The sequence below is a fragment of the Pleurodeles waltl genome, chromosome 5, assembly GCF_031143425.1.
Source record: "Pleurodeles waltl isolate 20211129_DDA chromosome 5, aPleWal1.hap1.20221129, whole genome shotgun sequence".
Classification (NCBI taxonomy): domain Eukaryota; kingdom Metazoa; phylum Chordata; class Amphibia; order Caudata; family Salamandridae; genus Pleurodeles; species Pleurodeles waltl.
The window spans coordinates 1,588,619,304-1,588,642,596 of NC_090444.1; the positions used below are offsets into that span (position 1 = coordinate 1,588,619,304).

At 43.7% G+C, this 23,293-nt stretch overlaps 1 protein-coding gene across 6 annotated transcripts in view; it reads left to right on the plus strand.

Annotated features, from left to right (window-relative positions):
• Positions 1 to 23,293, plus strand: part of ASAP2 (ArfGAP with SH3 domain, ankyrin repeat and PH domain 2) — a 916,066-nt gene that overhangs the window by 459,845 nt on the left and 432,928 nt on the right. For all 6 annotated transcript variants that reach the window (XM_069235900.1, XM_069235899.1, XM_069235896.1 and 3 more), the window contains exon 12: positions 11,486 to 11,573. In XM_069235900.1, coding sequence (XP_069092001.1) covers positions 11,486 to 11,573 — 88 coding nt within the window. The remainder of the gene's footprint in view (positions 1 to 11,485; positions 11,574 to 23,293) is intronic.

Sequence of the window (23,293 nt, forward strand, 5' to 3'; positions counted from 1 at the left end):
TTAGCTACCAACACCGCCGCCAGCCCTGCTCTTAGATTCTGATACTTTGCCCGTGTCTTCTCTCCTGTTAACAGAAGGAGCCACCTGGCATCCATGGGGAGTTCCCATGAGAGTACTTGGGATATCGTATCCATGACTGCCCGCCAGTACTCCCGTATCACTGGGCACTCCCAAAGAATATGAAAAAAGTGCCCATCTGACCGCAACCTTGGAGGCATAGTGGTGTGTTTGCCCTTGTAGCTAATGGTGCAGTACCCTAGAGTGATAAGAGCAATGTAGGATTCTCAATTGCGATTTTCCACGGTCCCTGTAGGGCCTCTGTCCAATCGTCGTCATCTATTTCTGCCAGGTCTCGGACCCATTTCTCCCTAGGGGTCACTGTGGGATCAGGGGAGTTATTAATCAGCTTCCTGTAGATAGTAGAAATGGCTTTATCGGTGATTGGGTCCGCCAGCAAGTGATTCTCAAGTGGGGTCGCCTCTTGCAGTTGTTCCCCCCCTCGTGATATGCTGTCTGAGGGCATGCCCGAGCTGCATATATCTATATCGTTCTGACTCTGACAGTTTGTATTCCTGAGGTAGTGTGTCACATTGCACCAGGGCTTGCTCCATCCAAATGTGTCCCAGGTCCTGAATACCGATAAATTACCATTTCACGTAGCCAGTCAGTTTGCCTACCTCCTTTAACAGGTCGCTGTCCCACATGGGAGTCAAGTTGGGTGAGCCTGTTCTTCCAACCCAGATACTTACTAGCCTCCCTCCATGCCCTCACCACCATCTGCGTAGGGGTCGGTAACCCTCTTTCTTTATGCCTACGTATAGAACTGCCACATGTCCCCTATGTCCCATCGTGGCTCTGTCCACACTGTATGCCGGTTCTCCCTGGTCCACAAAGATCCCGTCATTTTCCACAACCAGGTGCGAGGCCAGTGGAGTATTTAAGGATATCAGGGACTGCTAGGTGACCATTGTGGACCCCCTGTTGAAGGTTACACAGGGCAAAAGGCAAACTATCACTGTTCCACAGTAGGAGTCGGAGCTCGTGCTAGATCTTTCTAAAGAATTATGGGGGAACCTTGAAGGGGGTAATCTGAAGAATGTACAGGAGATGTGTGAGGGTCATCATTTTTTTTGGTGCTGCCCAGCCCATTAAAAATCATGTCGGAGGACTCCAGTGACCGACATCAGCCTGAAGTGGTTCCAGTTGTGGAAACAAGTTTCTGCAGAGGAATTCCTGCAAGTCCTGGGTGACATATATACCCAAGTAGCGAAAGCCTTCAAGAGCTAATGGTGCCATGCATCGAGTGAGAAGTCCAGGAGTAGAGCCTGAAAGTGGAAGCACCAAAGATTTTCTCCAATGAATTTGATAGCCCGAAAGATCCCCAAAGATGCTGAATACCTGGAGCACTCTGTCGACAGAGAGAGCCAACCGCATGAGATATACCACCATGTTAATAGCATATGGGGATGTACGTTCCTCCCAGTCTCTGCCAGCACTCACTTCCTGAATCAAGAGGTCCTCCCGGACCCAGGCCACTAGCAGCTCTAACACGAGCGCAAACATCATAGAGGAGGAGAGGGGGCTGTCCTCTCTTGTGCCCTTTTGCAAGGCAAAGATGTGGGATACTGCACTGTTGCCCATTGCCCTTGCCAGTGGGTCCTGATATAAAAGCCTGACATAGCTACAGAATTTAGGCCCAAATAAAATTCCATTCTATAATGTCAAATGCCATCTTAGCATCTAAAGGCTAATTTGTTCCTGACAATGATGGAAGAATATAAAAAGTGCCCTCTACGTAGGAATCGCCGCACACCTTCTATAGAGATATCAGACCCGAACTTGTTCCCTATCCTGTTTGTTGAACATGGCAGTAGTTTATTGGCTTTGCCTCCTACATCATAAAGCCTATTCTTTTTACCAGGGCTAGGCTCTGTGCCCTCTCCTCCACCAAGGCACGAAGGCGCAGCTGATGACTAGCGCTCCCAGTACACCTTGTCTTCTAGTGTCCTGATGTCATGTTCTTTGTCTGCACACTTGAGCTGGGTTTCTTTCCTCAGCCCCCCTATCAGTGCCAGAGCCTGGCTATGTATAACTTGAATGCCTCCCAGAGAGTAGTAACCGAGTCAACAGTGCCCTTGTTTTCCTAAAAAATAGTAATCTGCCTCTTTCCTCTGATATGTCTGTCTCGGAGATGCCACAGATCAGTTCTAGAGGCCAGAACAAAGTCTTGAGTTGGACCATGTAAATAGACTCTCACTGGGAAATGATTGGAAAATCCCTGCGTATAGTGCATTGCACCCTGAAATTTGGCTGCATGTATGGTTTGTGTGAAGATGTAATCAAGATGAGAGAATCTTGTGTGTCGCTGAGAGGCGTGTGTACTGTCTCAGCTGCAGATTGTGTGCACACTAGAGATCTATCAGGTGTACGACGTCCACAAAGGTCCACATCAGACCTCTCTCCACCCTATCTACTTCTGGTTCTAGCACTGCGTTCATGTCTCCACCCAGTATAAGGATCCCCACTGGCATTTCCAGTAGGAGTTCGCTAATGGCAAGGAGCGTCTATTCATGGAGCCTAGGCTGTAGATCCAGGGAGGATATGTTAAGGAGTGCACCCTCCCAGGTTCCCGACACCGCCACATACCGGCCTAGAGAGGCAAGCCAAGTACGGTGTGGGATGAACAATAGTGACTTCATTCCCCGCCATCCCCCCCCCTCCCCCATTGCATTTGTAGTGTAGCCCGCGTGAGCTAGGAGAGTATAGTTAAACCTGTCCAGGGCCTTGTATTCATTGCCACACAGATGTGTCTCCTGAATAAGAAATATGTCTGGTGGCATGGTAGTTATTGAAGAACCTTGGTGTGTTTCACCTTATTACCCATGCCGTTCACATTCCAGGTCCATAAGGTCAGGTGACGTCGCACATGTTGTGTTGTAGACTCATTAGCGATATATTCCTTTGGCCTAAGGCCCTCCCAGGCTACCTCATCTGTGTACTCTCTGTTCCTGGCCATTCAAGAAAACAACGTAACCCAACACATGACAAACTTAAGTGTCCCCAAACTGTTGAATCCCATCCCTGCTAAACTCATTGCTGAGTTTAGAACCAACCACCACCCCAACTTGCAGAGTGCCTGTCGCCCAAACAGAAACATCTGGTAGTGTGGGTAGACCAAAGCCGCCTATTCGAGTCAGTGCAGGATTCATCAGCAAATTGTGACATTCCCTCAAAATTTTAGTATGTGGTATGCCGGCAACTTGCCATCCATCAAGTCAGTCCCATGCCTCTTCTGCAGTGGCAAAGTGCCAGGACTTGCCCTCTGCCACCATTTGCAATTTTTCAGGATATAGCATAATGTATTTCAGTTCTTTTTCAATAAGGCCTGTTGTTGCACCTGCAGGGTAAAGCCAGGTAATGTCAACATCAGGACAGTGCGCACTCAACGGCGACTAAAATGCAAAAACCCAGTCTTTATGCAAAGGCATAATTCATGCATTATGTTTATATGCAGTTTGTTAACCTTTTGCATTGCAGAGTTTAATCTTGAAAACCACTATTAATGATGTTTGCAGTAACTGTTCATTTGCAAGGTATTGCTACCAGCTTACGGAGTGTGTCAGGGTGTGGTCCCTTTCTAGGACCTTCTAGAAGCTTTCCCTGCCCCATGACTGGGTGTGGTTTGTGGGCTGGGCTTGACTCTATATAAGGGAGTCAGCCCTGCTCCACGTGCTCACTATTCAGCGGTCCCGGTGCAGAGGGGCAGCAACTTCCTGAGCTCCAGTCCCAGAGGCCTACAATGATATTTCCAGGCCTGCCCTCATTATATTGACGATCCTTTAGCAGGGCGGTAAGGCGGAGGTCGGGCTGGGCCACCGACCCCCGTTTTCAAAGACATTCGAGTTTTTGGGCCTAGTTGTGAAACTCCTTGTGTGCGTGATTGTGTTTTCATGACATTTACATATTCTTGTTCGAATCGGTAAGGTGCGCAATTCATTTCCTGGCATTTAACTTTGACATTCAGATTGGCAACAGTGTGCGCGATCATTTCATGATATTTGCATTGTGTATTTCGAATCGGCAAGGTGCGCGAATCATTTCCTGGCATTTAACTTTGACATTCAGATCGGCAACAGTGTGCGCGATCATTTAATTATATTTGCATTGTGTTTTTCGAATCGGCAAGGTGCGCGATTCATTTCCTGGCATTTAACTTTGACATTCAGATCGGCAACAGTGTGCGCGATCATTTCATGGTATTTGCATTGTGTATTTCGAATCGGCAAGGTGCGCAATTCATTTCCTAGCATTTAATTTTGACATTCAGATCGGCAACAGTGTGCACGATCATTTCATGATATTTGCATTGTGTATTTCGAATCGGCAAGGTGCGCGATTCGTTTCCTGACATATAAACTCTTGACATTCAGATCGGCAGTGTGCGCGATCATTTCATGACATTAGCATTGTGAAACTTCGAATCGGCAGCAAGGTGCGCAATTCTTTTCTGGCAGTAAACTCTTGATTTTCAGATCGGCTGTGCGCGCGATCTTTTCATGGCATTGAATACTTTGGTCTGCAGGGTTTGTTGAGATGCACACATTTATCCTGAGCTTTTGGTTTTCTTGAAACGCTTAATTCAAAGTATGGCATTCTTTGTGCTAATTAAGCTCCTAGTACATCTCCTGTTGTTTTTTCATGGAATGTTCAGATAGCCTTTGTCCTGTAAAAATGCAATGTTTATTCTGAAACTAATTTGAAGAAGGTTCTTGTATACTAGACAGTATAAGATATTTCCTGAAAAGCTCAAATGAAACATTGTATTAACCCATTCTTGATTTTTCCAAGTACCTAGATTTCTTGAGGCCTAGTTATAGTCATGTCCTAGGTTATCCATGATTACAGTATAAGAATTCTTAGAACCATAGTCTATTGAAAGTCAGTGTGATTATATCTTGACATTGTGTTGTTTAACCTCTTGCTTCCTACAGGTTTCCTTCCCAGCTGTTCCCTACCTAATCCCCTTTTCCCCACTTGGACTCTCTCAGGCTCTGTGGTATATCTATTGGGAGTTTTGGAGCTGTCTAGTGGTGGACATGTTGGGAACTTGCACAGGCCCCAAGGATTTGGTCTCCCTGACAGGTAAGAAGCGAATGACAGTGTGCACGCTAAGGAGAGAACGACACTGGGTTCGCTCAATTAGCAAGTTTTCTGGAAGGAGGTATTCTTGGCACTGGAAATTATAATAGCTAAGCCCCTGCCTAGAGGGTTTCTGCTGGCATTGCTGGGGTATGATAAGGGTATAAATAGTGCACTGAGGAGGCTAGTGGCAATTGGCCTGCTTTTGGCAAGGTGCAGGATTGCTATGCGATGGGTACAAGGCCCAGTCCCGACAATCTGGTAATGTCACACAGACATGAGGTACTGCAGCATACAGTCTGACATCTACATAGAACTACAGCTCATTGTTTCCTGACCTAGAGATATCTAGGCTTTATACTAGGGCTACCTGCAAAACCTTGAGAATGGGGAAGCAGGAGGGGAGACGGATGCGAGGGCTAAGACAACAGAGACCTAGACATAACGCCCTAGGATTGAGCCCCATTCATGTCTGTGCTAATGGGTTGCTTATGGTTTTGATGAATTAAATTACACTGTCATTGCTACCATCAATAGTAACCGGTTTGTCATTAGCCAGATCTGGTTATGATATCATACTAGAACCCTGTGTAGATTGATAGCCACAATACTGTTTTATGATCCCTGCATGATGTGATAGCGTGTCCCTACCGCATTGCAAGATATCAGGTTGAATGCATTACTGCCCGAACTATGACCTGTACTCCATTGCACTGTATTTATGGTTGCTGTCACATGTTCAATTTTAAACGTAACTAAAGTTTACAAAAAAGAGAAGCAAATTACAATATTTTCGAATTGGGGGTCTCCATGGGAGCGAGCTGCCTGCAATATAGCATCTCGGTCTCAGAAGTTAAAAATCCTGGCTATAATTGTATGTGAGGGAGGGGGTGCCCGGGCGTGGCAGGGGCCCCATAGCCCTATGCGCCCTACGCGCCCTCTCCACCGAGAGAATTTGGATAGTCGTTTTGGGCGCAGAATGTTTAGGATGAGGTCCTCCAGGAAGAGATCAACAGTCAGCCTCTCCACTCTCTCCAGCACCCCAACCACATGAAGATTAGAAATGTAAAATTTGTGAGCAAGTCCTGTTCTCTGTCATGGGTTTCAGTCTAATATGCATTGTCAGTAGAACCTCTTCAGGCAAATGAATGAACCCGAAACACATTTTAGAATACAATCCCAATTTGCACTTAATTTTAAACTGAAAACCAAAAAAATTTTTTTCGGGGAGGTTTTTTTAAACAACCAGTTAAACCAAGTTACTTATGTAAGACAAATAACTCTGACAACACCAAACAAGTGAATTAATGAAGCTTCCTATATTGGACATATTACTGGTTATCTGTAGGCTATAATGAGGATAAGAAAACTGACCCATCTGATTTAGCAATTGCAGAAGTTGTTGATGTGAGAGACAATTTTTTTCTCTGTGAGAAAATAATCCGTGAATCTAATTGATTTTCAATTTTTTGTAATTGATTATGCATTTTCAGCTTTTTTGTTCATCACTCAGTCTTTCGAGCTATACTGGCTTGTTCAAGCTTTTCTTTCTTGAGTTGGTAGTATGTTTTTCACCTTTATCACTAGGGAGTTTTTCCCTTTCTATTTTTCTCTCAGCCAACATACTGGCTTTCTTCAGGAAATGTGTGACCTAGAGTGAGTAGTTGTCTAGGATGTGCCTGATCTGCCCTCCCCTCCTGATTAGCCATTTTGAGTGGTGACATTTGTCAAGAGATGGCTGAGGAACAGAGAAGGATGTGGAACAGAGGTGTCTGTATGTGAACACTACCGAAAGAGAGGAAGCACAGCTTTCCAGCTTCTATGGGGCTTTTATTTTTTATATAATGGGTCATTAGGCTTTATGCCTACATCCCTGAACATAGCCGTCACTTCTGCTCATTCTAGTTGATGATGCACTGGACTTAGCATCATTCAAGGCAGTTGACATTGAAGACTTCAGGGGCTTATGAATCATTTCTGAGGTAACCCTTAATGTTGAAATCCACTGAAGCTTGAAAAATGAGTGTCACAGCGTCAAGAGGCCATCCAATATATTAAGCCGCAAGTGGTGCCAGAAAATTAAGCCTGCCTTGCTTTTCACATAGCCAGTAGATTCCTTTGGTGAGGAGATCGTGCTGATCTTGGCATCAGAAGATGGCAGCTACAAACTCACAACACTGGATACAACAACAAACACTCTGGATATAATGCAGCCTCCTACAGACACATCTTCCTTACTGGCCCCAAAACCACTGTGTATTTCCTTAATACACATGTTATTTGTATAGTGCAAATCTATACCAGCACTGTACCAGGTAAAAGACAGGTCTGAAATGATTGAACAGTTAGCCAGGACTATTGGTGCACTATGATGTGGTGTTTATTAAAGTTTCACCTTCAACTCTTTTCTACATTGGTGCAGGTGTGGGGCGTGATGTATATATTGTTCTCCATGGGACGACACCTTTTTTCCTCGAGTCTGACTGCTAGTGTAGTAAAACCAACTGGAAATGCTATGTTGACAGGAGTGCGGTCAGGATGGCTTTGTAAATGATCCAGCTGGTTTTAAAGATGTAGGCCCTCAAGCGACGCCTTATGAGTTCCACCAGGATTTGAGGGCTGTGGTCACATTTCTTCATGCCATGGATGAAACTCAACTGTAGGATAGTATAAAGGGGGATTTGATGAGGAGTTGAGTTGCAGTTCTGAAGTCACTTTCAAAGATGAACATTTTACTTTATTTAGTCGAGAGCTGAAACTAAGCAGTTTTGTTTTTTTTGGAGTGGTCTCCTTGAGTTTGAGGTTTGTGTCCAGGTTTAATTAAACTACTTTTGCACTGGGTGGGACTGGGGGTTCGAAACCCTCAATGTTCATATTAATGAGCCAGGTTTTGAGTAGTTGTTGCTCCCTGTAAATAGTATTATTTCTGTATCTGATAGAGACTTCTGGTTGCAGAATCCTTACCTTGCGAATTTTCCCTAGTGTGTCAGCATGGATCTGTAGATTTTTCATGAGCAGTACCTTGGTGTGCTGTTAGGTGGCGTCGATCACCCCCGCATCCGTCGTCCTTGGCGTCCGTGCCTGGATATGACATTGTGGTCACTATATAGGCGCCAACAGGGCACGCTGACGTTTCTATGCCAGTCAGTGCTAATTCGAAGAGAGCTACCCTTGAGACTTTTTTGACTGACCTTTTTTCGAATTTCTGCCAACGTTTTTTCTAGTTGTTTAACTCCTGGTGCATCGAGGATGTCCTCTAGGAAGACTGGGTTCAAGTCCTGGGGGTCCTGTCATCGGGCGATGTCAGTGACGGGTCTGTCCCTTCTGTGCTTTTGGTGTCTGGAGCGCGACCACAACATCAATTTGTGATCGACCATGAATCCAAAGGCTTTGAGGGATCAGTCCATAAAGCTGATGGTCACCTGGTGCTTGGCTCCAGTAAGTCCCGATCTTGGTTGAGAGGAAGGTCTCGGGATTTGTCACGGAGCACCCCATCTTCTTTGTCCCACTCCCAAGTCCTCAGGATGTTCGTGTAATAACAAACCTTCGAGTACCACCTAGCTTTACAGGACATGAAACAGGCATTTTTTTTTATTTTATGTAATAGAAGTACTTTCAAAATGCTGTGAATTACCAAATAATATGCCCTACATTCCTCCCTATTAGCAATTGTTTCTGAATATCACAATCTTTACCACGCCCTTCGATATTTCTCTATTGGACTGAGGCCAAGATATTGATCTGCCATTAAAAGTGGCAGATGGTGAACTGCACTGGAGCTTGAACACGTTTGAGAGTGGGGTGCTGAGCTGTGGCATCTTATAAGTAAAATTACACGGTTTCTGAAAAATCTTGGTGTTGATACCAGTGAATTTAGCAAATTATGAATATCAGGTCGAATTACTTTTATTTTAATCACAAGATATTAAGGGCCTGATTTAGAGTTTGGCGGAGGGGTTACTCCGCCAGAGACGTGATGGACATCCCGTCCGCCGTATAACAAGTTTCATAGGCTATAAGTGAATTGTAATATGGCGGACGGGATATCAATCTCTTTTGTGATGGACTAACCCCCTCTGCCAACTCTAAATCAGGCCGTAAATGATTTGCCTACAGTCAACACTGAGACTAAAACTGGTTCCTCAGTTCCAAATTTGGCATCTTTGCCCGTTAGGCCACATCCATGTTTCCCAATTTATGTATGAAAGCAAGTGGGACGATTGTGTATGATATTGGATGCATTTTCTGTTGAAATGGTTTTGTGAAGTCAAAAAATAAACAGCAGCGCTAAAATACTGGAAGGTTCACCTGCAATCTGCTTGGGAATACTTGCAAGAGTTTGTTTTAAAACTGGACTTGGGGACATATTTTAGCACCATTGCACCAGTGTTGCTGGAACAATTTCAGAATAGGGCTGCTGACATCAATATCACATCACTTAAGTCATAGGGATTGTGAAAACTCCTATTAGCCATAGTGGTGTGCTGTGCTGTTATGATTTATTAGGACTGCAGTTGCCCAGTGGCTTGCCGGGTGATGGTCAATGAACAGGAACCATCATGTTGTGAGGAACACTGCAGGGTGAGTCTAAAATGGTGGAGTTAGCCAAGAAACTTTATTATCTTCGTCCACTCGGCCACAACAGCAATGTAAATCTGCACCGGAGTTAAATGCTGCCGAGAAGGTGGTTCTTGCATTTGGTTCTCTCAAGAATTGGACTCAGACAAGGCATGAAGGGCGTCATGGAGCAGGTAGTATTTGTCATGTGACAGGTAGTATTTGTCATGTGTTGGCCTCTTGTGGTTGTCTGATGCTAAATAAGTGGCAGTGAATTCGGTGAAGGTAATTCTTACAAGGGCTGTTCGACCTCCACTGCCGTATTGCAGTACCTCTAGATTCAACATGAGCTACACATCTGTCACTTTCATTCTCGGCAGCTGACCGTGCAAAAGTGTATCAGACATCCAGAGCAAATGGAAATTTAGTATAAGGACAATGCTGAGGTGTACAGCACAACAGGATTAGTTTCGCAACTGTTTTATATAGCGCGAACTCGACCCGAGGGTTTTGGAGCGCTTTACATGAGCATCAGTTACATTACACAGGGACACATTCATTTTTGGTAGGAGCATGAATATTGCGTGATTTGCCCAGAATGATAGGATGTTGAGCCGACGCCGAGACTCGAACCTGGCCATTACGCCACTCCCTTTCCCCAAATATGGCCATGTTTTCACTAATCACCCCTGCCTTGAGTGCAAGGTGGAAAAGCCCGACCTTACAGTATGACCGCTTAACAACAAAATGAGACAGATGACACGTGGGTCATGTTACATGTTTGCTTCAAGAGAATTATATTTTGTTTCTGCACAGCATGTGCTCAGGGTAGCAAATCTGCCTTGGGGGTAACGGGGCCCCCCTTCTTAGAAGGCTGCTTTCCTTTACTGTAGCTATGCTACAAATGTTCCATAATCACTGCAAACCGGTACCTTGCTGCCTTTAGCCAGGGGCACCTAATTGGCGATTATAAAGAGTTGAAGCTTTCTTTTCTGCAAGCTCCCAACTGCAGTCAGTATTCGGTGGACATTTAACCATCCCTGGCCCTTAGGAGTGTCTCATTATTTCATTGTATGTGTTGTCATTAGAAGGTACAATAAGATTAGCTATTGCTAGCGGATTATTCATTCTATTCGGTTACTAAAACAAAAAAAAATCTTTAATTGAAGGGAACCTTCGGTAATGATACAAAACATCAGAAGTTGAAATTTGCTGCAGTTTAGGAGGCTATGAAACCCTGATTTGTTTGTTTACAGTGGTATCCTGCAAAGACCAAACATGTTGACTTCACTTCAGTTGCTAGTTTCCCTACCGACGGATTACTCATGATCGGGCAATTTGCATCCAGGATATCGCATAGTATCAGTTGCATTGATAACTACAAATATTCACGACAAAAATAACAATTAGGAAAAGTAAAGTCATCCTTGTTGACAAGACATACAAAACTACATTTACAGGTTAGAAAAGCTTAGAAAAGCTGCCGAATTGAGGAATGTGTCTCTCACTCGTGATTTTCTTGCTGTTCACACAAGCATATCCGCAGTGTAGCCTCCACGCTACTGGTAGTCATGGACTCTCCACTGACATTATTAGCTAAAGTATGCCTGGCAGGCAGCAATCTATCCCTCACATTTCCTGCACAAACCCCTGCCTTCTGTGCCCTTTTGGATCGATGCATCTTCTACTAAAACGTTGCCACCTCGTGCATGTATACTATAAAATATATTTTTTGTTAACTAGTGAATCTAGTCACTGAATATTTTTTCATTTTTCTTTCTTGAATTAGACAAAAGGACCTCCTGCAAAACTCAACCTATTAACCTGCCAGGTGAAAACTAATCCAGAAGAGAAAAAAAGTTTTGACCTCATATCACGTAGGTATTTCTATTTATTAGTCTGTTGTATGACAGTAAATGATCTTGATACATTAGCAGTATTACGTAAAGCACGCATTCGTTTTAGGATTTGTTCACGTGTTACAGAAAACTACATCATGTGAGTGCGATGGCCAGTGCTGCCGTAAAATAAGTCTAAGGAGTCTCTCTGAAATGGCATTTCGTGCAGGGTTTAAGGACATGAATGTTTTACCCTGGTGGGCTTAACAATCGAACTTCAGTGTATGTGCCTGATTATTTTGTTTCACAATTGTTTCTACTGTTTTGAAGATGCTCCCAGGATGAACTGCCTGCTACCCCTCACAAGAGGTAATGCTATGACTGACGTTTTGTAGCCACTGATTGCTTTAAAGGGTTAACATATTTTTGCTTTAACCCAGGGGTCTCTAACCTTTTCTGTAGTAAGAGCTACATCTGGTCAGTGAAAATCGTCGTGAGCTACTAACGGCCAAGCAACTTGCACATTTTTCCTAAAGACCTCCCACGCCCATCTTCATTGACTTTAAGCTTAATTTCTAAAGAGGCCATACTGTGATTTGGAGAAAATACTTAGAGTTCCCTAGATAAGCTACGCCCCTGGCTTCTCGCTTCCAGCAGGGCACAGGATGGCTCTAAATATTACCCAGACCCTGTGAGGAGCCAGTAGCAGCATTGGGTGCGGGCATCTCACCTCTGCTTGGCCTCTCTCACACAGACCGTGTAGAATGATGACTTCTCTATGAGGAAGGGAGAAGGGGAGAGGACCTGAGTTGTCCCAACAACAGGGATGTGGTTCAGGGGGGTTGTGTGGGGTGGTATGCCCCCCTAACAAATGTATCTTGTGATAAATAGTTGGTTACAGGGGCTTTTAATCAGGTACGGTGAAGTGTCTATTGGATTTCACCATGAATTTTACACACACAAACAAAAACTAACACACATTCCCTCCCTCACTCTGTTTGAGAATACAAAAATGTTGTATTTTTCACAAAATGTGTCTTCTCTCACTTAGTGCCCCTACCAATCTGCATTCCTCTCCCTTTACGCTGCTCCTAAGCCCCTCTTGTGCGCCATGCTTGTCGTATAATGTATTTCAATGTGCCAGCATCTTTGTTGGGAAATCTGAAGGCACCTCCCCTCCCAAATCTTACTGACATGCTACGCCCCTGCCCAACAATCACTGCAAGAAGGGGGAAGGAGATCCAGGAGTGGCAGGTGAGGGTTGGAGGGAAGAGCCGAGGCATTGGCACTTCAGGAAAGGGCAAAAGGGGCCCGGCACGAGGATGGCTTGGGACTTAGGAGTTGGTAGGGTGAGGGTCACAAGGGTATAAACAAACTTTGCACACTGGCAATCGTGACAATAATTTACAAAAAATACTGGCTCCACAGCTGCCCATGCTTACAGGAGTTTATCTCCTGTAAGCATGGGCAGCAGTGGGGCCAGTATTTCATATGAAATATTGTCATGGCACGCTTGACAATAATCCATTTGAAAAACAGGCTCCAATGCTTCTGATGCCTATAAGGATTGCCTATATAAAAAAAAAAACTTTTTGTGGCCCTTGCATGCATTCTTCACAACGATTGTCGCGACTCGCGCCAGGGCCATAAAAGAGTTTTTTTAAATCAGATGAACATGGATATTAAAAAAAAAAAAAACACTCTTTGTATCCCTGGCACGTGGGGCTGAAAACAATTCATTTGAAATACTGGCCCCCAAAGCTGCTGATGCTTAGAGGCGTTTATCTCCTGTAAGCATCTGCAGCAGTGGGGCCAGTATTTCATATGAAATATGCGTGGCACACATGATAATAATCCATATGAAATACTGGCCCCAATGCTGATGATGCTTGGAGGAGATATAAATGATTTGCACATATAAAAATAAAAAAAATAAAAACTTTTTGTGGCCCTGGCATGTGGCGTGACGATAATCATTATTGTGACGCTATGTGACAAGGCCTGATTTTTACATGCGTGAATCGTTTATATCTCCTCTAAGCTTCAGAGACATTGATTTGATCAGAGGCTCGCGATCGAACGGTTGGAGACCCCTGCTTTAACCCATAGTAAGAATGTTGCCTATTGACATTGCCGTTGCAAAGTATGCACAGTCCCTGGTGGCTAGAGTCCTTTTCTTCCCCGAGTGTGTATGGTGTAGTGTGCTTTGATACGTTTCAAGCCTTTCTATTTTCACTTACGGTGAGTAGGTCACTTACTGACCTTGCACATGTAAAATGTGTATAGTCCCTCATAACTGAGGCTCTTCCCTTCAGAGTGTGTATGATGCAGGCTGTTGTGAATCGTTTTGTGTATGTGTTTGAGTCGAGGAGACTATTTAGTTGAATGGTGTCAATAGCGGACAGGTGGAGTTTGCCTGGAGAAAATGGGGGAGTGCAGACATGCATTTGCCTTCATCCACTTTGCTCTCTGTGTCCTTGTCCCAAAACTGTAGTTTCCTAGGGGCTTGGTACTAATCTGTATCTATTCCATGCTAAATCATGTATTTACCACTGCACCTGAATCACCCCTGCTCCCTTCTGAGCTCCCCTCTTCCTTCTCTGTATGTGTTGTGCTTGGTATAACTTAGCAACTACTGGAACATGGTCAAGGCTGCCTTGACCCACATTGTGAAACATCTCTGGATAGTTTAAGCCTCCCCCTCTGCTTTCCTAGTACCAGTTCTGTAGTATAATACTAGGAATGTGCAGGTTTGTGTAAGTGTAATTGCACTTAGCTGAGATGGCTCATTCTTAACCTCTGGTTCGTGAACCCCCTGGGGATCTGTGACACCTAATTACGTAGTCAGGATGCATTTAGAACATTAAATAATATTAGCAGATCAATAAACCACATATATTTAAAAAGCTAAATTGAAAAATGAAAATTGTGGAAAGCTTTGTGAATGAATTTGAAATAGGAATTAAAAACATTATGTTTGTATTCTTCTCTTAATTCGTGGGAGGGTGCAGAGGAAACAATTTAGTATGGATGATTGGTGGCCTTAGATGAAGCATCAAACACACAAAAAATGCAATCTGTTGTTCTTTTATCCTCCTATCCACCTCAAATTAGACCCAGGTGTATGCAAATCAGTCTTGGTCCTGCTACAGTTTGAATAGACAAGCCTAAACAACCAAGCCAGGCCCTCTCTGAACCAAACACAAGCAACTTAAGATCATTTTCGGCCTGGTTGGGTCACTTCAGTTGGGGGTGACTTGGTTCCAGTGGCACAGTGAGCAAGGGTCTCACGCCTGGGCATACCCATGGCCATTTAGGGTGTTTGATATAACACACCAAAGGTGTAAAATATCACTGGTATGCACTGACAAAGAAGAGCATACCTTATGAGCAAAAAAGACTGTGTTGTGTGCTAGAGTCAAGCATATCGTGTCATATTTTAGAAAACAAATGTTGAATTTCTCCAGCTATCACATTAGCCCTAAGTGGAAGTCAATATAAGTCAAAAGGTTAGGAAGTGCCAGCTTAGATACATGATTACATATATCCCACAGTGGGAACAGGTTTGCATTTAAAGATTATTTATTATATACAATTGATTTTGCATTTTCAACAAATACAGTGGTGCACACCCTCTTACACTCCGCCGCTATTATCTTCCCTCCTGTGTTACAGCAACGGCTACAGAGTGGTCAGTCCGGGCCCCTGGATTCAGACTGCGTTTTGCATTCCATAGTAGTCCAACCATTTCTCCTTCACTCGGAAGTGTTTATGCAGCAACCTGACACTCTATAAATGGTCTCTGTTAGACCTGGCATCCTTCGCATGGTTTCCCCTGTCTTTTTGCCTCTGCTGCCTATCTTTTTGACTGTGTGCTGGAATTTGTTTCTGCTGGTTTTTGGTACTCTGGGCACTTTACCAATGCTGACTAGTGCCAAAGTGCAAGTGCTCTGTATATAAATTGTGATTATGATTGGTTAGCCCTGATTGGCGTATTTGATTTACTAGTAAGCACCTAGTAAAGTGTGCTAGAGGTGCCAGGCCCTGTATATCAAATGCTACTAGTGGGCATGCAGCACTGATTTTGCCACCCACATGAATAGCCCTGTAAACATGACTCAGACCTGCCACTGCAGTGTCTGTGTGTGCAGTCCTGCACTGCCAATTCAACCTGACAAGTGTACCCACTTGCCAGGCCAAACCTTCTTCCCTTTTACTACATATAAGTCACCCCTAAGGTATGTCCTAGTTAACCCCATGAGTAGGGTGCAGTGTATTTAAACGGTAGGACATGAACTGGTGTGTTTTACATGTCCTGAAAGTGAAATACTGCCCAATTCAGTTTTCGCTATTGCAAGGCATATCCCTCCCATAGGCTAACATGGGCACTGCCTTTAAATATCTTTTAAGTGTAGTTTCCCATTGGGAACAGATAGAGATATGGAGTTTGGGGACTCGGAACTCATATTTTAAAATTACATATTTTGATAGAGTTGGTTTTCAGATTGTCTGTTTGAAAATGTCACATTCTGTGCCTCTGCCTGTCTGCTTAATCCACATCTGGGTCAGACTGACAGTTGGGCTGTTTGTAAATGCCCTCTAGACAGTGACACAAAGGGAGCTGAGGAGTGTCCTGCACATCCTGATGAGTCTCCTGGGCTAGAGTGGGGAGGGAAGAGCTGACACACCTGAAAGGGTTGTGCCTGTCCTCACACAATGCAGTCTCCAACCCCCCTGGAGTGTGTCTGGGGCTAGGCCTGGGCAAGGCAGGATCTTGTGAACAACAGAGACTTTCTTTAGAAGGTTTCCTACTTCAAAGGCGGAAATGAGTATAAGTAGTGGACCTGAAACCCCAGATTTTTAGAATACTTCGGAATCAAGAGGAACCTCCACCAAGAAGAGCTGGAGGAGGAATACTGCCCCTTTGCTGTGTGTGTTTTGCTGGGTTGGTCTGGTCTGCAGTTGCTGCTTCTGCCTTAAAGAGGACAAAGACTGGACTTTTCTGCGTATACTGCTTGTGAAGATTCTCCATGGGCTTGTACTGAGTTTGCCCCCTTTTCTGAAGTTTCAGGGACATCAAAGACTTCATCTGCCAGCACCTGGGCTCGCTTGCTGAGACCTCTACCCTTCCAAGTGGTGCCACATCCAGTCCCTGGGCTTTTGAAAGGAGTAGCTGGTGAACCCCAGGAGAAAATCCACGTACCCCAGCTGAGCAGCTGAAAAATTGACACAACTCCTGCACCGCGGCTGAAAAATTGACGCATCGTCGGTAAAACCGATGCATCGCCAGCTCAGCATGGATTTATTGCTGCTGCGCATCCGGATATTCCACGCATCATCCCTGGGTGTCAAAACCTGCCATATCACTGCACCGACCAGAAATCGATGCATCTCTTCCCCCACGAGGAACGAATCAACGCAGTGCTTGGCCGGAGGAGAAAGAATCAATGCACGGCCTCACTTGCGAGTAAGGAATTGACGCATCTCTTGCTTTTCCGATGCACACCCGTTCTTGCGGCTTTATTTTTGACACATATCATGTACTTTGTGCTAAAACAAAGCATCCATTGTTTTCTAAGGGTTAAGACTCTTTTTACTTTTAAAATTAATATCTTTGGTTGTGTATGTTGGAGTTTTGTTGTTTTGGTCTTGTTTGATCTAGATAAATATTGACTATTTTTCTAAACCGGTGTGGAGTCCTTTTGGGTGTCTTCACTGTGTTACTGTGTGTGTTTTGTACAAATACTTTACACAGTGCCTCTGAGATAAGCCTGACCAATTGTGGCAAACTACCAAGGGGGTGAGCAGGGGTTATCCTAGGTGTGTACCTTTCTACACTGACTAGAGTGAGAGTCCCTGCTTGGAGAGAGTGCAAACTGACTTCCAACAAGAGACCCCATTTCTAACAGTCTCCTCTAGTTTGTAACACCAGCCCATTCTCTTCTGCCACTCTGAAATTGTAGGTGGATTGGAGAGCCCCATTTGTGTGCAATATACTTAGCCAGGACCGAAGCAACACCTATCAATGCTCCTATTCCATCCCACATCATCAAGGATCCCTTAATGATTTTTTAAATTGATTTTTTAAATATCTCTACCATCCACATTAGGACTCTTGTCGAAATTACAAGTAGTCGACTCCTGTCCTCCTTCGCCTTGGCCAAAAATAATTTGGCCTCCCTCTCCTTGAGCGCCTTCAGGTTCATCTTCTGGCAGGACCCACACTCCTCTATGTCGTGCTCAGAACTCAAGCACCACAGGCATCATTGTGTGGATTGTTCACAGACATGCAACCCCCACACTCCTGACAAGGTTTAAAACTGGATATCCTAGGTGGAGACACTGTAACAACAATCAACACCTTCGACAACAGTAGCCTTTCCCAAGAGCTAGGAGAAAACTGTTATGCTTCGAAGGCATGTAAAAAAGGGAACTGACGTCAGCACGACGGCGAGGACCTTTTATTGCCACAATGAAGTCAGACGGAGTTGCATGGAGCCGGGCAAAAGTGACGTCCTCGTCGACATGCAGAGCTGGGAAGAAATATTCCCATTGAATGCTGGAGCATTGGGAGAATTAATAAGGTGAGGAATGCACAGGTAGTTGTATTAATCAGAAATGTATAAATCCTCCAATAACAGAGCCAGCAATAAAAGAGAAAGCAGAAACAAACTCTTCTGGAGACAATTCAGAAAAAAACACTCAAAGTGGTGCATGGCATAGTGCAGACCATCAAAATACACCTGCTAAAAGTCAAAATTGTAGAGGTGAGAAAATATTTAAAAGACTTAACCTTGGGAAGCTCCAATGCGTAATACAGCATCCATAAGACAAAAGGCAAAAGCAAACTACATCAGAGGCTAAGCAAAAAAAGACAACAGGAGGATTGCTCCTCTATAGTGTGAAATCACTGACTTAGAAGACAGCAACAAAAGGAGCAAACTCAGTATTATTGGCAGACTGAAAGGAACTGAGTAATCAGCACTCTCTAACATTGCCTTTCTAGAACACTGGCACCCAGCACTCTCAGCACCACAGTCCCAAGATATTGCATACGCCCACTGTGTGCCAAACAAAGGCAAATGTAAAATCACACCAAGACCACTCATCTTTAAACCCTTAAGACATAAGCAACTGGAGAAAGTCCTCACTCACATGAGAAAAGCCTATATTTCAACAGGGACACTGTTGCTAGGAGAAGATGTTTCACTGCACTCCACAGCAAATTGTCCAAGATGTTCATCCAAAATACATTTTCAGAACTGTTAGACTTGGCATCCTTGGCGTGGTTTCCCCTAACTTTTTGCCTCTGTTTCCCAGGTTGTTGATGTGTGCTGGACTCCGTTTTTGCTGTTTTTGTTACTCTGGGCACTTTACCACTGCTATCCAGTGCTAAAGTGCAAGTGCTCCTATGTAAAATGTATTTGTAATTGGATTTCCATGATTGGCATATCTGATTGACTGGTAAGTCCCTAGTACAGTGCACTAGAGGTACCCAGGGCCTGTAAATCAAATGCTAATAGTGGCCCTGCAGCACTGGTTGTGCCACCCACATAAGTAGTCCTGTAAACATGGCTCAGATCTGCCGCTGCAGTGTCTGTGTGTGCAGTTTTAAACTGCCAATTCAACCTGACAGGTGTACCCACTTGCCAGGCCTAAACTTTACCTTTTTTGGTTGGGTATGTTGGAGTTTTGTTGTTTTGGTCTTGTTTGATCTAGATAAATATTGGCTATTTTCTAAACTGGTGTGGAGTCTTTTTTTGGTGTTTTCACTGTGTTACTGTGTGTGTTGGTACAAATACTTTACACAGTGCCTCTGAGATAAGCCTGACCGATTGTGGCAAACTACCAAGGGGGTGAGCAGGGGTTATCCTAGGTGTGTACCTCCCTACACTGACTAGAGTGAGAGTCCCTGCTTGGAGAGAGTGCAAACTGACTTCTAACAAGAGACCTCATTTCTAAGAGTCTCCTATAGTTTGGAACACCAGTCCATTCTCTTCCGCCGCTCTGAAACAGTGGGTGCCAGGACCGAAGCAACACCTATCAACGCTCCTATTCCATCCCACATCATAAAGGAGCCCTTAATGATTTTTTCAATTGTTTTTTTTTTTATATCTCCACCATTCACATTAGGACTCTTTTCGAAATAACAAGTAGTTTTAAATAGTATGCTTTTTGGTGAAGGGGTCTTGAGAAGAGGAGGTGCTACGCAGTTTTGAATGCAAGCAGTCGTTTATAGTTTCTAGCTGCGGCTGCCAAAAAGATGAATTAAAATATATGAAATCCTCAGCAAGATAAGACTATTCCACGGAAGCTGGTTCACATTTTAGCTGGCCCATTCAGGTGCACTTTTACTGTTTTACAGCAGGCACATTACAAGTGTTACAAGGCCCTTGACGAAGTCAAAACCCTTCTTACCCTGACCAGTGCCGCTGTAGATTGTCCATATTCTTTTGATTTACTGGTGAGCTAGAACTTGCGATTTCTTGGTAGCTTTTAAGTTACAAAGACCCTGGTTGAAGCAAGGAGCTTGCACACACGAGTCTAGAAATAGCTAAAGCCACTGGCAGCTCTCGTGGTGTCACATCTGCAGCATGTTTTGAACCATTCTAGTCCTTGTTACAGAAGTAATGTGGTTGCTGCACGTCAAAGTGCACCACACACTGGCTTTGCCCTGGAACAGAGAGTGTTCAGACAAGTTCAGCTGCTATACAGTATGACCTACAGGTGGCTGCTTAACTTAAAAACTGGCTGCTGACAAATACCTTCTTTTTTTATTTTTTTTATGCGCAAGCACATGAAGCGAGCAACCCTAGACTCCTTTAGGAACATACAGGAGGGCTCTCCTATGAGAAAATGTTGGTGAAAACAGTGCTTAAAAATACAGTATTGACCTATTGACATTCACATTTTCCTTCCTTCCACTGCAGTATGAGGCACTCGCCCCCCCCCCCCCATCCCCCCTCTCCCGAGCCATTTGCTAACTTTACTGTGAATGATGGCACTTGGCTCTTCCACACGGTGCACATCAGCAAAAAAAATAAGTCTTCATCTGTGTCGGGCATTACTGTGGCAATGTGTTCCTTTTGGTTAACTGTCATTTAACCAAAGCTTTCTTTAAATTTGTTTTGACTAATTTATTTAACTTGTGTTTAAGTAGGGATTGTTACAAATTGATTCCACCGATTTAGTCCAGCTGGGTTTTTTTTTTACTCAGTGTGTTTACCGCCAAATACACGTGATACCCAGAACCAACAACTAGGTTGCACCTTTCAACGATTTTTCACTGTGTACCTACTACACAGCAAATAATATGGTAAAAAGGAAAGAAAAATTGATATGAAGGAAATGTATGTATTTTTGAAACGTATACAAGAAACTGAGTATAGGAATAGTGGTTATTTGTATCAGTTAGTTTGACTTTATACGATTATGTGATTTATAGGGTAGATGTAGAATGTTTTCTGTTTTGCACACTGGCTTACATTCGGAACCCACTGATACAGAGAAATCCACTCGGTAATAACAAGTGTTCTTTTAAGTGTTCACACATGCTTCCTAATAAAAACGATACCCTACTTGTGTGGCTGGACCTAGCGACTGTGATATAAAACACACCAAAACATGGCCTTGAGACATCATGTGTCACCAAGCAGAATCTACTTTTTTTTTTACAGTGTGGGTAGCTATGGGTACAGTCTCATTGTATATAACTAGAAATATACATTTTGAAATCACTTGTTTTATCATAAACAACAAAACCTTTTTTCCACATTTTTGACAACATATCTTATACTGTGTGCCATACAATTTTAAAATCATGATTTACATATACATAGTGCTTTCTCTTGCAAGCTGGGACCTGGTAACACTATGAATACTCACAATCTAGTGAAGATAATGGAAAGAGAGATTTGACCAAAAATGTAATTTTTTTGAACGTCTGAAGAGATGGATGTTCAGGCCTTTTCCGGAAGGTAATAGGGACGGTGTAGTTTGGGGAACCTCCAGATTCAGAAAGGAGGGGGAGCTTAGATAAAAAATATTCTGCTTTGCTCACTTTAAAAAAAAAACTCCAAGCAAAATTATATGTTGCTGTCAAGGTCCTCCCTTGCCCCTCAACGAGGTCTTTTTTTAGGTGGTTGGTTACAGTCTCTTAAACCTTTGGGGGGCATTTTGAATGGAGCTTCAAGGCAGATTTCTACAGTGCCTCCTATGTAGTTGAGCAAGGAATCTGTCACTCCCTACATGTCGTCATCATGAAGTGAGACTGCATGAAGTATCATAGTGGTCTTTATTTTTCAATGCTTGATTTGCAGGCTGCATTAGGAGAACATTCCAGCTAGGTACATATAGTGAATCTAGAAGAATTTGAAATTAATCCACATTTTTTATGGAGGACAGAAGATGTTATAAATATATGGGAATATTGGTGAGTGACAGCGCTCATCCTTTCAAACCAGTAAGGTGATAGATTAGAGCTTTCCGGTACTTTCGGAGTTTAGCTTATTGATGGCGGCGCCCTGCTGGATGAGGTTAGGGTAATCAGGTTCAGAGTTGACTCAAGTGCTGGTTACTAGTACACTGTATAGTGTTTATGAAGGGCATAACTGAACCGTTTTCTAAGTAGGCATATATTGAAAAAGTATGCCTTGACACTCAGAAGTTTGAACATTCATGTTCGTTCAACTTCAAGGAACGCCCTTCTATTTTTGGACAAAAGGTGCGTGGGTCAGGCACATTGAATAAATGTGTAACAGACTGTGTTGGGGGGTGAAACAGTTGGAGCAGATTGTTTTACTTCTCTTTTATTATGTTCCCTCTTGTCCTGACTCGCTATTTTCTACATTTCTTGATGTCGTGTGTTCTGTTTCAACACCATTGAACACATCTTTTTATTTGTATTTTTTTATTTTTATACAACTCATTCTTTCTAGGTCATCCAGCTCTTTGCATTTTATCCATCTCTGTTGCTTTCCATTCATCCTCATATCCCTGGCTATCCCTTTCTGTCTCTCGTTGAACATCCCTATCCCCCACTCTCACCTTTGTCTCTCCCTTTCTCTCAATATTTTTACAGTTTGTCTTAAACCCTTGAACTCTATGCAGTAACTCTAGCAGATGCATAAACGTTAATGTATAGTCCTACATTTGAATATCATTTACGAGGCTCCAGTTGCTAAATCTCATTTCCATGTATGAATTGCTTCCGAAATTTTTTAAAAGAAAAAAGCTATGCATCCAGTCCCTCACACTGCATAACCATGTCAATACAAGAAACCTAATTTTGGAAGCCCAGTGCTGTCCACTCAGACTCAACGCTACGGTTCAACTATCCCAATCCCACACAGCCGTCAATGACAGACAAAACGGCCTGAGAGTAGTCCCAGGGAAACAGGACCTGAATCCATGAGAGCACTTTAGTGGAAGTCTGCCTAAAAGCGCCGATTTCTGAGAGGGGGCAAAAGGGTCCGTGATTGGCGAGTCTTGAAGCTCCATTATCTGTCAAGCTTTACTTGCTGAAATTTGTGCTGTGTGCCACATGTGTGTTATGACTGGGTGAGGTTAGGCTGTAACACCCACCGCTGGACATCTGAAGTGCAACCAGAGGAACCCCCTTTTGCATCCAAGGTGATGTTACAGCTTTTACATGCAAACAGTCTGTTAGATCATTCGTTTTCATTTAAAAGTTGTACATTCTCAAGAAATTAGTTGCAGAGCAAGACAGTGGTTGGGTGCCTTGGTGACCAGTATGGACA